General features: G+C 40.6%; 1 protein-coding gene across 2 annotated transcripts in view; it reads left to right on the forward strand.

Annotated features, from left to right (window-relative positions):
* The window catches only part of ctnna1 (catenin (cadherin-associated protein), alpha 1), a 96860-nt gene that overhangs the window by 21697 nt on the left and 60827 nt on the right, over positions 1-14336 (forward strand). For both annotated transcript variants that reach the window (XM_061685073.1, XM_061685074.1), the window contains 2 exons: positions 535-804; positions 7509-7712. In XM_061685073.1, the coding sequence (XP_061541057.1) occupies positions 535-804; positions 7509-7712 (474 nt within the window). The remainder of the gene's footprint in view (positions 1-534; positions 805-7508; positions 7713-14336) is intronic.

A 14336-nucleotide genomic window follows, 5' to 3' on the forward strand; every position in this document is an offset into this window, starting at 1 on the left:
AAAATTGTAAATCTTTTGTAAAGGATACTTTTAGGGGGGCATTGTGGATGACTGGTTAGCACATCTGCCTCACAGTTCTGAGGACTGGGGTTCAAATCCCTACTCGCCTGTGTGGAGTTTGCATGTTCTCCAAGTCCCTGCGTGGGTTTTCTCCGGGTTCTCCGGTTTCCTCCCACATCCCAAAAAACATGCGTGGTAGGTCGATTGAAGACTCTAAATTGCCCGTAGGTGTGAATGTGAGTGCGAATGGTTGTTTGTTTATATGTGCCCTGCGGTTGGTTGGCGACCATTTCAGGGTATACACCGCCTTTTGACATTTTTATATTACACTACTATATTGTTTTATCGCACAGTTATAGGCCTGATTATGACTGTTCTTACTATGGCGTACAGTCACCCAGAACAAACTCAATGTTAGGACATGACAGGCCTGTTTAGGGTCTAGTTTATTAAGTACATTACCAGTATATCCCATAAAAGCACTTGTAACCCTGTCCTTCCATGTCATCTGTTACTTTTAATGCTTTCATTTAGGAGTTAAAGGATGCCCAACATAAGGACCAAATGGCTGCTGCTCGCGGTGTTCTCCAGAAGAACATCCCTATGCTGTACACAGCATCCCGTGCTTGCTTGCAGCACCCTGATGTTGCTGCCTACAAGGCTAACCGTGACCTGATCTACAAGCAACTGCAGCATGCAGTTTCAGGCATCTCCAATGCCGCTCAGGCCACTGCCACAGAAGACTCTGCACTCAGTCAAACAGCAGGTGGTGGAGAGCTTGCATATGCACTCAACAATTTTGACGTAAGTACAAGTGGTTGCAGAATGATAGCCTGTTCACTTGTGCCCCATGACTTCTTTGTGGATTTGGCTTATATGTTATGATAGGGCACTACTTTGTTTATAAGAATGTTTCTCACTAAATTGTAAACAAACCCAAACTTTTGATTGAGGTGAAAAATTTGACTGTCAAGATTGAATGTCTGTGTTGTGGGAAATGTTCTTTATTTGTGCAGAAAGCGATACCATGTGACAGGCACTGTAAATGTCAAAGTTCAGTTCTAAGCTAAGGTTGACACCATTTGGAATCTGCATCTTAGTCATAATAGTCAGTATATTGAATGTCAAAAATAACCCCTAACAGCAGGGTGGAACGCTGAGCTAATCATAATGTTGCATGGGGTAGTAAATGCTGCTAATTAATCCATTAGCAGACATTATTTTGATTACAAAATACAAACCCCAATTCCAATGAAGTTGGAAAGTTGTGTAAAATATAAAAACGGAATACAATGATTTGCAAATCCTTTTCATCCTATATGCAACTGAATACACAACAATGAAATTATTTGTTCAAACTGAAACTTTTTTTTGCAAATACTGACTTGAATTTGATGCCTGCAACATGTTCCAATAAACCTGGGAAAGGGGAATGTGTGTGCATTGTGGGTTAATTATTCATACCGAAGTGCACGATCATAAATCGGTCATGGAGGGTAAGAACTGACTCACTGGAGGACTTACAAATACGTAGCTTAAATAATAGTTACAATGAAAAGTGAGAGGTCTCAACTTTCTCTGTGAGCTGGTTTAAACACTGCACGGCTGACGTCACGTAGTAAGAAAAAAGGTTTTCTCGCTCTTCACATCAAAATTACTGTGGTGGGAGCAATGGGGTGTGTCACTCATTTTCACGTTTACGTACACACAAACAGGCATGCGCACACACAGTTTCTTTCATGGACCACAATCGGCAGTGTACTGAGAATGGTGTGCTTGTTTATGTTGAGGAATTTACTGTATTGTGTTGGCAGGTCAAGTCCGCACTAAGTTGCTGATTTAATGTGGCTTCAACTACACTCTTATTTAAGTTATTGGTTCGTTGATGACATTCTATAACTTGTGTGGCGTACATTACCATGTAATGGGTACGGTTAATCGTCTTTTTTTGTACCGTGGATAAGTGATATTACTGCCACGTGGCAGCTGCTGAAAGTAATTAGTTAATTTTTTTCTAACTTACTTTTGAAATTAAGTAATTAGTAAAGTAATTAAGTTACTTTTAACCTCAAGTAACCAGTAAAGTAACTTCCAGATGGAAAGGCAGTAAGGCTAGAAGTTTAGGGGCAGGGTTTAAATTAGTTTACCATGGTGGAGATGGGGAAGAGAAATGGAGTAGGGGTTAATTTAAATGAAGAGTTGGCTAAGAATGTCTTGGAGGTGAAAAGAGTATCAGATCGAGTGATGAGGCTGAAACTTGAACTTGAGGGTGTTATGTATAATTAGCGATTATCCCCCACAGTAGGATGTGACCTAGAGGTAGAGAGAAATTCTGGAAGGAGCTAGACGAAGTAGTTCTGAGCATCCCAGACATAGTCGTGACTGGTGCAGATTGGAATGGACATGTTGGTGAAGGAAACGGGTGATGAAGAAGTAATGGGTATAACGGCACCCAGGATAATAACTTGGGGGGGCAGATGGTGGTAGACTTTGCAAAAAGGATGGAAACGGCTGAAGTGAACACTTTTTTCCAAAAGAGGCAGGAATATAGGGTGACCAACGAGCGGTGGTAGAATCACGCAGGTGCATTACATCCTGTGCAGACGATGTAATCTGAAGGAGGTTACCGACTGTAAGGTAGTGGTAGGGGAGACTGGCTAGACTGCATAGGATGGTGGTGTGTAAGATGACTCTGGTAGGAGGGAGGAAGATTAAGAAGACAAAGGCAGAGCAGAGAACTATGTGGTGGAAGCTTGAGAAAGGGCGAGTGTTGTGCGGCTTTTTGGGAAGAGGTGAGAGGCTCTCGGTGGACAGAAGCAGCTTCCAGAAGACTGGACCACTACAGCCAAGGTGATCAGAGAGACAGGCAGGAGAGTACTTGGTGTATCTTCTGGCAGGAAAGGAGGATATTTGGTGGTGGAACCTCACAGTACAGGAAATCATACAAGGAAAGAGGTTAGCTAAGAAGGAGTGGGACACTGAGAGGACCGAGGAGAGGCGGAAGGAATACATTGAGATGCGACATAGGGCAAAGGTAGCGGTGGCAAAGGCCAAACAAGAGGCATATGATGACATGTATGTAGGTTGGCCAGACGGGGATAGAGATGGGAAGGCTGTGCAGCAGGTTAGGGTGGTTAAGGATAGAGATGTAAATGTGTTGACTGCTGCTAGTAATGTGCTGGACAGATGTAAAGAATACTTTGAGGAGTTGATGAATGAGGAAAATGAGAGAGAAGGAAGAGTAGAAGAGGCAAGTGTGGTGGACCAGGAAGTGGCAATGATGAGTAAGGGGGACATTAGAAAGGCATTAAAGAGGATGAAAAATGGAAAGACAGTTGGTCCTGTTGACATTCCTGTGGAGGTATGGAAGCATCTAGGAGAGGTGGCTGTGGAGTTTTTGACCAGCTTGTTCAACAATTGTAGCTAGTGAGAAGATTCCTGAGGAAAGGAAGAAAAGTGTGCTGGTGCCAATTTTTAAGAACAAGGGTGATGTGCAGAGCTGTGGGAACTATAGAGGAATAAAATTGGTGAGCCACACAATGAAGTTATGGGAAAGAGTCGTGGAGGCTAGACTCAGGATAGAAGTGAGTATTTGCGAGCAACAGTATGGTTTCATGCCTTGGAGTACCACAGATGCATTTGCCTCGAGGAGGTTGATGGAAAAGTACAGAGAAGGTCAGAAGGAGCTACATTGCCTTTGTGTATCTAGAAAAAGCCGATGACCGAGTACTCAGCGAGGAACTGTGGTACTGCATGCAGAAGTCTGGAGTGGCAGAGAAGTATGTTAGAATAATACAGGACATGTACGAGGGCAGCAAAACAGTGGTGAGGTGTGCTGTCGGTGTGACATGAATTTAAGGTGGAGGTGAGGACTGCATCAGGGATCAGCCCTGAGCCCGTTCGTGTTGGCAGTGTTGATGGATAGGCTGACAGATGACGGTAGACTGGAATCCCCGTTGACCATGATGTTTTCAGATGACGTTGTGATCTGCAGGGAGCAGGTGGAGGAACAGTTAAATGTGGAGGCATGCATTGGAAAGGAGAGGAATGAAGATAAGTAAATGAACAATGAAGTAAAACAGAATATATGTGCATGAATGAGAGGGGTGGAGGTGGAAGAGTGAGGCTACAGGGAGAAGTGATGGCAAGGGTGGAAGACTTTACTTGGGGTCAACCGTCCAGAGCAATGGTGAGTGTGGTAAGGAAGTGAAGAAACTGGTCTAAGCAGGTTGGAACGGATGTGGGAAGGTGTCAGGTATGATATGTGACAGAATAGTCTCTGCTAGGATGAAGGGCAAAGTTTATAAGACAGTGGTGAGGCCAGCCATGATGTACGGATTAGAGACAGTGGCACTGAGGAGACAACAGGAAGTTGAGCTGGAGGTGGCAAAAATTAAGATGTTGAAGTTTGCTCTAGGAGTGACCAGGTTAGATAAAATTAGAAATGAGCTAATCAGAGGGACTGGGTTAGATGTTTTGGCTACAAAGTTAGAGAGCGCAGACTTCGATGGTTTGGACACATCCAGAGGAGAGAGAGTGAGTATATTGGTAGAAGGGTGATGAGGATGGACCTGCCAGGCAAGAGCGTTAGAGGAAGACCAAAGAGAAGGTTGATGGATGTCGTGAGGGAACATGAGCGCAGTTGGCGTTAGAGAGGAGGATGCAGGAGATAAGCTTACATGGAAAAGGATGACACGGTTTCGCGACCCGAACTTTTTTTCCTTTCGACAAGCCGAAAGGAAAAAAAGAATCAGTAAAGTGACTAAGTTACTTTTTCAAGGTAACTGTGGCAACTAGACTTTACACCGATCTGCTCGGCCTGATTGTTATCGGCCGATATTTAGCATTTTATGCTTATCGGCTGATCGGCTTTAACGTCGTCATTCGCCGAGCCGATCAATGACGTCATTGATTGGCTGCACAAAAGACATTTACTCCGTGTCGTCATCGTGCACAGTATATTTGAATCCAAAAGCTAGTTTATTTTTAGCCTTGTCACCTGTCTTTTGACGTAGTACTGTAAATATCTGACGGCCAATAATAATTGAAAAAAAAAACGTCGGCGGTGTGAGACAAACATTGTCAGACTACTGCAATATAAACTGGTATTCCGATGCCACTGCATCCCGTTTTCAAATGTGACCGGATAGACTTGTTACCGTGGCGATGACAAGAAGAGTGGGTCGCACAGACTGTATTATAAGAACAAAAATGGGGAAAAACGTGTGTTGGTGGTCACCAGTGCTCAGGAGGGGACGTTCGTTTAAGGCTTGCTTGAGGTATGTTCCTGTACTAGTAATACGATATCTCTCGCAAGCAGGCAACAAACTTTTATGTAGCCTAGCAAGCAAGTGCGAACACTAACGGTTCTGCGTAAAACATGCTGCCATTCTGTCGAATCATGCTCTAAAGTTTCGGTGTGGGTGACGTAATTACAATAAAGTAATTTAATTAAAGTAAGTTAGCACCCATTATTTCTGTCATGTTGACCTGACTGATTAAATTACATGACCTGACTAGAGCAGTGATTTCCAACCTTTATGGAGCCAAGGAACATATTTTACAATTGAAAAATCTCACACCACACCAACAAACAAAAATATCACAAAAAGTGGATACATTAATTACTGTATGTACTTCATGCCATCTAATAGAAGACCATTCATTTGTTCTGTCTGTCACTATGCCTCAGTGGCATAAATAGATGAACAAAGATACATTATTGTAAATATAATTTTTGAGCAATTAAGTACACACGTATATATAGTAAATGAACAGGTCATTTAAATAGACACATTGCTCCATCTTGTGATGTGATCGGTTATCGTTTTTTTTTTTAAACTCTCTGACCGGTGATCGGCCCCAAAAATCCTGATCGTGTAAAGTCTACTCCAGAATGTATTTTTTTTTTCTTCTGAAGGCATTCTGTTGGTGACTTGTGTTTTGGATCACTGTCCTGTTGCAACATCCACCATCTTGTCATTTAGATGTAGATAGGACCACATTTATCAGATAATTAACGCAGAAATTCCAAAGGGTTCACATAGTTTTAGTGGCAATACTGTTCTGGGTGTTGTTGATATGTATTTTGCTTTGCATGGTTACTTTTAACATTAACTTTTGTAAATGTAGTGAAAAACTTTAACTGACGAAGGTTTTCTGGAGTGTTCCTTAGCCCATGTGGCAATATCCTTTACACAGTGGTGCCGGTTTTTAAAGCATGTCAATTTTGGTGATTAAAAAAGGGCTTTCCAAAGGCATTTAGTTATTTACAAATTGCTTCAAAATGGATAATTATTGGAAATGACTGCCAGTTTCATTTTGTTGAGCAAAAAATACAAAAAAAATCAACATATTAGTAAAATATGGTCAAATAAGACTCCTCCTTTCTAACTTGTTCACCTGGGTAATGTTCCAAACAGGTGTTTCCCCTGTCCCAGCTTTTTTGGAACGATGTTGCAGGCATCAAATTCAAATGAATTTAAATATCTTTGTGGTTGAATATTGGTTAAACGATTTGTAAATCAATGTATTCTGTTATGTTTTACAAAATGTCCCAACTTCATTGGAATTAGGGTTTGTATATCCTCTAGCGTGATTAGATAATGAGCTGATTGTTACTGAATTCCAAAATATATTTTGTTTTCATTGCAATTTTTAACTTGTTATAAGTGTCCTGAATGGTTCAACCTATTGAAAATTAGGGTGTAAGAAAAAAAGTTGCTCAGTGTAGGAAATTAAGTTGTTAAAATTTTAACAACTGCCAACTATCAGACCTTATATGGACAGGTGTGTGGCATTCCAAACGATGTTCAATCAACTGAATTTACCTATAGGTGGACTCCAAGTTGTAGAAGCATCTCAAGGATGATCAGTGGAAATCAGATGCATCTGAGCTTAAGTTTGAGTGTCATACCAAAGTGTGTGAATACTTATGTACCCATTATGTTTGAATGTTTAAATCTTTTATAAATTTACACAAATGTCTGAAAATGTTTTTTCTTTGTCATTATGGGATATTTCGTGTGGATTTTGTTTTAAAGAAAACCATACTCAAATCAGCTTTATAATAAGTCTAACATGGCAAAATGTGGAAAACGTGAAAGGGGTGTGAATACTTTCTGGTGGTACTGTACATAAAAGTTGATCTAGTCTTGACTTGTTGCTGTCTACTTAATCTGTCAATGTCTACTGTCTATGGTAACTGGCCAAGATGAGAGTTCAGTTTTGTTATTCATCTCTTCCATGGCATTTGATGGGTCAAATTATTATGGATGTGCAAGGTAAAATGAGTAGAGGAGTCAGGCACCCCATCTCCAGCACTGCACCCCCATTTCTTTTTGTCTCTGTGCTTGTTGCCATAGCAATATGACATTGAAGCAGAGTTCGTCAGATTAGATGGAATGCGGGGGCTGCATTTGCCTGTAATTGTGAGTGTCTAATAAACTACAATTGTAACATTTTTATAATGCACTATGGCTATTTTTTTGTTGCTTTTTTACCTTCAGAAACAAATCATTGTGGACCCCCTGGCATTTAGTGAGGAGCGCTTTCGTCCATCCTTGGAGGAACGGCTTGAGAGCATTATCAGTGGAGCTGCCCTCATGGCTGACTCGTCCTGCACGCGAGATGACCGTAGGGAGCGAATTGTGGCTGAATGCAATTCAGTCCGCCAGGCTCTTCAGGATCTGCTCTCCGAGTACATGGGCAATGTAAGTGTTTTTGTTTTGTCACCTCAATTAAGCTCCCGAATTGCCTTGACACTGGTAGCACTTGGCTACCAACCTTCTAATTTGGTTGCATCAACAATGGGGGATCTTTAGTTCCTCTTGTAATGTTTTGTACTGATTGCGTCAATTACATATACTGTACTTTCTCATGTATAATGCATAACTTCCACCCCAAAATATATTAAAAAGTAAATTCTGTGCATAAGATGAGTATAGTTAAAGTGAAATTATTTCACAATGAAATGAGGTGTGTTAGGTATGTTAGTTTAAGCATACATTAAAAAAACAGATTTACTTACATCTAAATGTGTTCAATATTGAGGCAGTGGTGCACCCTAATGTTATAGTTTGAACACTGTGGCTTTAAGGAAGAATGTTTCCTTCCAGCATATCATTGATACAAGCCAAAAACTTGCACTGCACAGGGACAACTCGGGAGGTCATCAATCTTGACTGTCACTCCTGGTGCAAAATGATAAAAAGAAATCGTTAACACACAACAGGATGCAGAGGGGGATATACAAACGTAAGGTCTATTATAGGCTTTACACGATCAGGATTTTTGGTGCCAATCAGCGAGTTTAAAAAAACGACAACCGATCACCGATCCGATGACAATTTGAATGACTTGTTCATTTACTGTATATACTTATGTACTTAATTGCTCAAAAAATTATATTTACAATAAATAATGTATCTTTGTTCATTTATTTATGCCACTGAGGCATAGTGACAGACAGAACAAATGAATGGTCTTCTATTAGATGGCAGGAAGTACATACAGTAATTAATGTATCCATTTTTTGTGAAATTTCGGTTTATTGGTGTGTGGTGAAATTCTTATTTATTTATTTTTTTTGTGAAATTCGGTATAAAGTCTTGTCTATTAACTTTATTTTATGAGCATTTTTAACAACCTAATCATCGCTGACAAATTATGGATTCAATTTCTTTTTTTTATTGCATCAACAATGCAATGGCGGACGCAGTTGCAGCCTGAATCAATGTATGAGATTGCGACGTGCCATCGTCAAAAATTTCTATGGATTGATTCGCCTTAACCAATTCTGTTTTCAACCTTGGTTTTAAAAAAATAAATACAAAATAAAAAAAGTTTAGATGAAACCCTTTTTTCAATATGTGCGAGTAAAAATTTCATGTGGCCGCACTTTGTGTATTTTCATGCTTCCTTAGCAACGTCTCACAAAATACAGTTACCTCCAAAAGTATTGGAACGGCAAGGTCAATTCCTTTGTTGTTGTTGTATACTAAAAGACATTTGGGTTTCAGATCAAAAGATTGTGAGACAAAAGTTCAGAATTCCAGCTTTTATTTCATATTTACATCTAGATGAGTTAAACAACTCAGTACAGAGGAGCTTTTGTTTGAAGCCACCCACTTTTCAAGTGAGCAAAAGTATTGGAACAGGATTATTAAATTAACTTAAATCAAGCCTGCAACCCATTTGACCAGACTGTTGCATTCTCCATTTGAAATGCTTTTCCAGGCCTTCACTGCAGCCTCTTTCAGTTCTTGTTTTTCTGGGGGGTTTCTCCCTTCAGTGTCCTCTTCAGGAGGTACAATACATGCTCTATTGGGTTAAGCTCCGGTGATTGACTTGGCCAGTGGTGGGGAGGAAGAATCGGAAGAAAAAGGCAGAGAAGAGAACCATGTGGTGGAAGCTGAGACAGGACGAGTGTAGTGCAGCTTTTCGGGAAGAGATGAGACAGGCTCTCTGTGGAGGGGAAGAGCTTCCAGAAGACTGGACCACTGCAGCCAAGGTGATCAGAGAGGCAGACAGGAGAGTACTTGGTGTATCTTCTGGCAGGAAAGGAGAGAAGGAGACTTGGTGGTGGAACCTCACAGTACAGGAAATAATACAAGGGAAAAGGTTAGCTAAGAAGTGGGACACTGAGAGGAGAGGCGAAAGGAATACATTGAGATGCGACACAGGGCAAAGGTAGAGGTGTGGCAAAGGCCAAACGAGGCATATGATGACATGTATGGCAGGTTGGACACTAAAGAAGGAGAAAAGGATCTATACAGGCTGGGCAGACAGAGGGATAGAGATGAGAAGGATGTGCAGCAGGTTAGGGTGATTAAGGATAGAGATGGAAATATGTTGACTGGTGCCAGCAGTGTGCTAGCTAGATGGAAGGAATACTTCGAGGAGTTGATGAATGAGGAAAATGAGAGAGAAGGGAGAGTAGAAGAGGCAAGTGTGGTGGACCAGGAAGTGGCAATGATTAGTAAGGGGGAAGTTAGAAAGGCATTAAAGAGGATGAAAAATGGAAAGGCAGTTGGTCCTGATGACATTGCTGTGGAGGTATGGAAACATCTAGGAGAGGTGGCTGTGGAGTTTTTGACCAGCTTGTTCAATAGAATTCTAGTGCGTGAGAAGATGCCTGAGGAATGGAGGAAAAGTGTACTGGTGCCCATATTTAAGAACAAATGTGATGTGCAGAGGTGTGGCAACTATAGAGGAATAAAGTTGATGAGCCACACAATGAAGTTATGGGAAAGAGTAGTGGAGGCTAGACTCAGGACAGAAGTGAGTATTTGTGAGTAACAGTATGGTTTCATGCCTAGAAAGAGTACCACAGATGCATTATTTGCCTTGAGGATGTTGATGGAAAACTACAGAGGTCAGAAGGAGCTACATTGTGTCTTTGTAGATCTAGAGAAAGCCAATGACAAAGTACCCAGAGAGGAACTGTGGTACTGCATGCAGAAGTCTGGAGTGGCAGAGAAGTATGTTAGAATAATACAGGACATGTACGAGGGCAGCAGAACAGCGGTGAGGTGTGCTGTAGGTGTGACAGACGAAGTTAAGGTGGACGTGGGACTGCATCAGGGATCAGCCCTGAGCCCCTTCCTTTTTGCAGTGGTGATGGATAGGCTAACAGATGAGGTTAGACTGGAATCCCCGTGGACCATGATGTTTGCAGATGACATTGTAATCTGCAGTGAAAGCAGGGAGCAGCTGGAGGAACAGTTAGAAAGATGGAGGCATGCACTGGAAAGAAGAGGAATGAAGATTAGCTGAAGTAAAACAGAATATATGTGCATGAATGAGAGGGGTGATGGGGGAAGAGTGAGGCTACAGGGAGAAGCGATAGCAAGGGTGGAGGACTTTAAATACTTGGGGTCAACCGTCCAGAGCAATGGTGAGTGTGGTCAGGAAGTGAAGAAACGGGTCCAAGCAGGTTGGAACGGGTGGAGGAAGGTGTCAGGTGTGTTATGTGACAGAAGAGTTTCTGCTAGGATGAAGGGCAAAGTTTATAAAACAGTGGTGAGGCCAGCCATGATGTACGGATTAGAGACCGTGGCACTGAAGAGACAACAGGAAGCAGAGTTGGAGGTGGCGGAAATGAAGATGTTGAGGTTCGCTCACTGAGTGACCAGGTTGGATAAAATTAGAAATGAGCTCATCAGAGGGACAGCCAAGGTTTGATGTTTTGGAAACAAAGTTAGAGAGAGCAGACTTCAATGGTTTGGAATATACTTTTGCTCCCTTGAAAAGTGGGTGGCTTCAAACAAAAGGTGCTCTGTCGTGAGTTAACACATCTAGATATAAATACCATGAAATAAAAGCTGCAATTCTGAATTTTTGTGTCATATTCCTCTTTTGATAGAAAAACCAAATGTCTTCAGTAACAAAAACAAAGGAATTGACCTTGCCGTTCCAATACTTTTGGTGGCGACTGTAAGACATGGTGGTAGAAAGTTGCAGTCATTTTGGCGGTTGATAGAGCGCCTTCTCGTTATGAACCACCGACGGGCGCGCGTACAACCCCATCACTGCTTCGAGAGCGAACCTCGTGTGGCGGATACAACATATTCTTGTCCAAATTATTTTTGCATTTCCTTCCACTTTAAAAAAGGGAAATGAAATCCCTTTCTTTGATTTTTACTGGTATCATTCATAGTCTGTGCCCCAAAAGATAGTTTTTGATGGTACCATGGGAAATGTAGAAAGCGCTGTCATTAAAGCAAATCAAATTTAACCTATAACCCAATTTTTTTTGTCTCTGTCGAAAGTAAGTGTGTGGTTTTACATCAGTTGCTCCCTAGATGCATCTGAATGCATATGTTGGAGCATAGTGTTATTTTCATTGTTTCCCCCACATGGGAACAAAATGCTCAAGTATCTTACTTCCCCTACAAAAGCAAATGTGCTGGACTTATGATACAAGAACACATGTAAACAATAAAATCCTACAGCATGTTAAGGTTTTTCAGGCTGTCCGTGTGAGAGGTTTGGGAAATAAATTTCTCTAATTTTCATCACACTTGGTGTGTGTGTGTGTGTGTGTGTGTGTGTGTGTGTGTGTGTGGCTTCGTCAATGTTTGTTCCTTGAAATTGTGTACATAATAAATTATTAGTGGTTATGTAATGTGACCAGTTCACCCTCTAATGAAGAGAGGCAGTGTTGTCCTAGCAGTGCCACTTAGTATGACCTCATTGTCACATATTGTCATAACAGTTTGGCATGGAATGTGTTGAATGTAACTGTTTCTGCCACTTTTTATTTGGGGAAAAAAGAGACTGTAGCTTTGTGTATGTCATGTTTTTTTCCCCCAATGGTGTTGCTTGCTTAATTGGATGTGCATAAAGCTGCTAATTTCTTTAAACCTTCAATGCACACACTTGTTCTTTGTACTGTAGTTTAACCTACATGTTCGTCTCAGTCTGCCATCTTTAGCAACATTTTGTAATGCTTTCTGGTGTTTTAGTTCTAATTGCAGTTATTGTATTTTTTCAAACAATTATTTTTGCAGCATTTACTATACTGACGTACCAAAACAGATCAAACATTTCAGCTCCAGAAGAAATGTTTTCTTTGGTCAAAGCCATTCAGTTGTTTATTTACTTTTGTCCTTTTGGTCTTTGTATTCTTGCATCACTCATCTTCTGTTAAACTTCTTTCGTTCTCCTGCAAAATATCTTGCTAAACTTGGAAATCAATTTTTTCATCAGCGATGGAAATGTATCCAAACTATGATTCTAACAAAGGAGACCCAAATCATGATCACACATTCAGGGATTAAGGTTTCATGTGGCTTTGCTGTGCCTTTTTTCTCTACACACCAAGTCTGATTATCTGAAGGTTTGCACATGCAAAAATGGGCGCAAAGTTGATTGCGCATGTATTAGATACAACCACGATTGCGTCTGCCACACATGCTGTGGACCTCTTTTTCCATGCGGTGGGAGGAGTATATAATGCAAATAGATTATCAAACCCAAAATGAATTAGGGTGGCCAATTTTTGGATCTTGAAGTAGCACGTCTAAAAGGCAGATGCAAACGAGAACGCAAAGTGGTGACTGCGTAGCACAGGCAAAAACGACAGGCAGCAGGGAGAACTTATCCGCTCGCGTTAACATTTTACAATAACAACAAAAATCGTGACATTGTCCTACCTGCCACACTGCTGCTTATGAAATTTGCCACCATGGCTAAGTGAACTTAACTAAAATGTTTGCCTGCAACTCAACCAAAACGGCTCGTATTGCAAAACTAGTTCGTTAGTTAATTCACCCGTAAGCTGAGGTACCACTGTAATTGTTTGGTATTGGTTTATGCTTACTATGTGTGTCCATTATGACCAATTAATGCACGAATCCAGGTAATTCCAAAGGCTTCACATACTTTGTCATGCAACTGTATATCATAGAGAAATGTATAAGAACAATGATGAAAATTTCAAAGGAGCAAATTTCACATCAGACTTTTTCATTTTAATTGTATTTGGCAACACTGCAAGGACATTTAGAATTTTGTTTCTTTGATTTAAATGTCAATATACTGCATTGCAAACATTAGTTCAGAGAATATCAACCTAAAAATAAAAAGTGCAATTCTCTTTCAGACTTTGCCTCAGTCAGTATGACTATCTGACCAGGAGTTGACCTATAACCGCTGCTTAGCTGATGCTTCTCTGGCCTCCAGAGGAGAAAGTCATTGTACTGTGAGAGCAGCAAGGCATTCCTGCTGGCAGTTGGATGAACCACTATCCCTCTCAGTAGCACCTTCCCAATCTAATACTTTATGTAATTAGAGGAAACTGTTGCACATCATTCCCTGGGGACCCTAACTGTTCACTATTTCTCTTCCGTCCATCTCTCTTTTTTGCATGCTTTTAAATGATTTATTGGACAAATAAAATACACTGTAACCCATTCATGCTTAACATAATTGCACTCAATATACACATCTTTAGACAGCAACAGTGAAAAGTCTGTATCATGTACTAGGTTTTTTTTTTTTTTTTTTTTTTTTAATCAATCAAAAAAGTGGCTAGTGTGACAGATTTAAATTGCAGACCACTTAGGTATTGCACAGATGAGCAGATATTTTAACATTACACCTAACTTGAAAAAGGACCTCCCCTTTTTATTTATTTATTCATTTTATTAATTTAATCCCTTTTCCATTATGGAATTATGAATTTATCAAAGAAATGCAATGTAATCTTGCAATTTGAAATGGTTCCACTGACAATGGGCCAACAATTATCAGGCAAACAAATGAATTACTACTAATCAGTAGCTTGCTTAGGACTTCACTGCAGTGACGGAATTGGTTGTAGAACAGTTTTT

This window comes from Phycodurus eques, chromosome 9 (assembly GCF_024500275.1).
Source record: "Phycodurus eques isolate BA_2022a chromosome 9, UOR_Pequ_1.1, whole genome shotgun sequence".
Classification (NCBI taxonomy): domain Eukaryota; kingdom Metazoa; phylum Chordata; class Actinopteri; order Syngnathiformes; family Syngnathidae; genus Phycodurus; species Phycodurus eques.